This window comes from Sardina pilchardus, chromosome 8 (assembly GCF_963854185.1).
Source record: "Sardina pilchardus chromosome 8, fSarPil1.1, whole genome shotgun sequence".
Classification (NCBI taxonomy): Eukaryota; Metazoa; Chordata; class Actinopteri; order Clupeiformes; family Clupeidae; genus Sardina; species Sardina pilchardus.
Window position 1 is genome coordinate 20,913,597 of NC_085001.1, and position 2,797 is coordinate 20,916,393.

The 2,797-nt window shown below is 43.5% G+C and overlaps 1 protein-coding gene across 7 annotated transcripts in view; it reads right to left on the bottom strand.

The window, feature by feature from the left end:
- Positions 1-337: 337 nt before the first annotated feature.
- Positions 338-2,797, bottom strand: part of adgrd1 (adhesion G protein-coupled receptor D1) — a 58,660-nt gene continuing 56,200 nt past the window's right edge. For 6 of the 7 annotated variants that reach the window (XM_062544052.1, XM_062544051.1, XM_062544048.1 and 3 more), the window contains 6 exons: positions 2,747-2,797; positions 2,424-2,515; positions 1,768-1,894; positions 1,533-1,574; positions 1,112-1,204; positions 338-893 (listed from right to left, as the gene is read on the bottom strand). The exon at positions 2,747-2,797 is cut by the window's right edge and continues 16 nt beyond it. In XM_062544052.1, the coding sequence (XP_062400036.1) occupies positions 807-893; positions 1,112-1,204; positions 1,533-1,574; positions 1,768-1,894; positions 2,424-2,515; positions 2,747-2,797 (492 nt within the window). In that variant the 3' untranslated portion in view covers positions 338-806. The remainder of the gene's footprint in view (positions 894-1,111; positions 1,205-1,532; positions 1,575-1,767; positions 1,895-2,423; positions 2,516-2,746) is intronic. The other variant, XM_062544046.1, reaches the window with a different exon arrangement.

A 2,797-nucleotide genomic window follows, 5' to 3' on the forward strand; every position in this document is an offset into this window, starting at 1 on the left:
CAAAGCCAAAGAAGGAGTCATTACGAACAGATTAAAACTATCATCGACAGAACAACACTCCCAATGTTCTGGGGTTTCACTTTTTTTTGCAGTTAAAAAAAAACACAATTATAGGTGTCAAAATCCAGCGATTCGTCCATTGTTGTAGCAGTGACTAATGACACACAACATGGCATGGTTTTGAAATACAATGACGTTAGTAAGTGTTCTCTCGTGGACACCTCATGGATGCGTGAGCGTCTGTTACAAAACTGTGTTCAGTCCCTCTGGTCTGATGTTTGGGAGTGTTAAGAAAATACCCCCCCCCCTTTCTCCCTCCCTCAGAGCCAGTGGGGTCGCAGATAATCAGCAGGAGGCAGGAGAGAGAAAGGGCTGCTTCACAAAGTGTTGTGTCAAAGTGTTGTGCCGTCAGCTCTCTCCCTCCACACAGCGCTGGCAGGTCAGATAGAGACGTGGGAGGGTTTATACGAGGGAGAGATGATGGCTGCTGGAACAATGATGAATCAGCCATGTTAGTGTCTTCAAAAGTACTCCAGCATGTGGAGTAGTGTGTAGACTCCAAGCCTTGTTGATCAGAAAAAGTCTTTTCCAGACAGTCTTATCTAAAAACATCTACAGAGAAGAGAAAGTTCTCCAAGGGAGTGACATATATTTTGGTTTTAAAACATGATGCTTTTTTAAAAAAATAAAAAGCCAGAGGAAGCTTTTGAATGCGCCAGTGTTTCGCCATTAGGCAAAGAGGATGGTTGTGTAGTGTTTACTCCGGCCCGCCCACCTCATGACAGATGCAGGGCAGGGATTGGCTCCTATACGGCAGAAAGGTCCATACGATTGGCTGAGTTGGTGCTTTTGTCCCACGTGTTCATCTTTGTTACACCCTTGGGGCCATTCATCTAAAAATTCAAAAAGAGAATTAAAAAAAAAAAAAAAAACTATCCTAGTCATAGATTAGCATTAAGGGCCATTGAAACCCTTTAAAATATATATTTTCTTCTGCCAGACAGGTGATGGCATAAAGAGTTTGTAGTTGCTAGTACTGTTCCACCACAGAGTGTATGTCTTACAGTAAGAGGCCCGTGTTCTGCAGGGCAGTGTTCCTTTTGGGACTCACCACATCAGAGTTAAAAGGCTTGACGTTGATGTTGCGTATGGAGCTGCTGGTGAGGGACCACACCTTGGTCTTGTGCTTGAAGGCCGCTCTCACCTGGAGCCAATGAAAATGGGGCAAACGGAAACTTGGTTACTATAAGTGCAATCCCTCACCACAAGAGGGCAGTGTTGGCCACTAAACCACAAAGTCGCATAGAGATCTGCGGCTCTGTGAAACCAATTTTGAAAGGTTGCTCTAAAGGTGGCAGATAATCTAAAATAATACTCTAATTTGTAACATATGTGGGAAAAAGACCCATTAGAATATTGGGGCATATTAAGGCACTATTCTGTATAGTTTTGCACTTCACTGACATCAAGTTATGCCCAAATCACTAAAAGTATTTTTGATAACATGCAATGATGAGCTGGGTTCCCATTACCTCAGAGTTGAGCAGGCAGTGGAAAAGGAATATGAAGAAACCCTATACAACACAAAGAAATGGTTATGAATATCACAAAATGTGCAATACTGTATGTATGGGTCCGGTGTAAAACACAGTGTGATTTGATATCTTATTATTGCAATATTGAACACAATATTAGCCCTCTGTGAGTAAAAATGGTAATATTTATAAAAAAAATGTATCCTAACAGCTGTCCTACCGGCAGCCTTACCTGTAAAGAATTGAACACTGCAAACATGTACTGGAAGAGCAGGGAGTGGTCATTGATGGCCAGAACCCCAAAGATCCAAGAGATGCCCAGGATAGGCAGCAGAACCGCCACAGCCTTGGCCGTCAGCCTGGGGAGATAAGCCCATTATTAACAGCGGGAATATGGTGTATCCTACTGGTTCTGATAGTGTAGGCAAGTAAATAGTCTGATAGTGTAGGTGCGTGTGTGTGTGTGTGTGTGTGTGTGTGTGTGTACACTAACCCGCTGATGGGTTAGATGCAGAGGACACATTTCCTTTGTAACAAATTGTAACTTAAAGTAACTTAAACTACTCAAGGCAGAGTAAGTGACGATGTAGATTAGGGACATTAAGGCCGGCGCCCACCGGACACATATGCGGCGTGGGCGTGACGTGAAAAAAAGTTAGAACTCCATTGCTTTTAATGGAGCAAGGCCCTCTAGAAACGTTTGCCGTGTGGCAGCCGTGCAGGGTTAGAAAACTGTTCTAAAATCCTGCGCGTCAATCCCACACAGCTGAACGCCGTGTCTGGTGGGTGCCGGCCACAACTTGGGTCCTCAACTGGCCAAAAAGTGTTGCAGCTTCATAACTCTGCTCCCTAACCCACACCATGGTAACCACAGACAGACTCACTCACTTGACAGCGTTGGCGTCCCCATGCACTTTGTAATTTTCAGCACTTATTCTTGAAATGATCCTGGTCACAGCAATGAGAATGCCGATATTGACCTAAAGAGTAAAAACAGCCCAATCAGCCCAAACTGTCCTTCATGAAATGATTTATCTTTAAGGATCTTCCACCCATCCAAGGTCAGGCATTGTTTTTTTCTAATAGAAGAGTTTACCGTGGCAAAGTAATTCTTAACATATCAAATATGGTCAGTGTTGATTGGGGTTACCTAAAATGGAATTGTTTACTTTCCCAATAACCCCTGTCCCTTAAGAAAAAGAAGAACGTACCATTATGACAAACAAGGCAGGAGCCACAAAAGCCCAAATGGCCCCATTTTT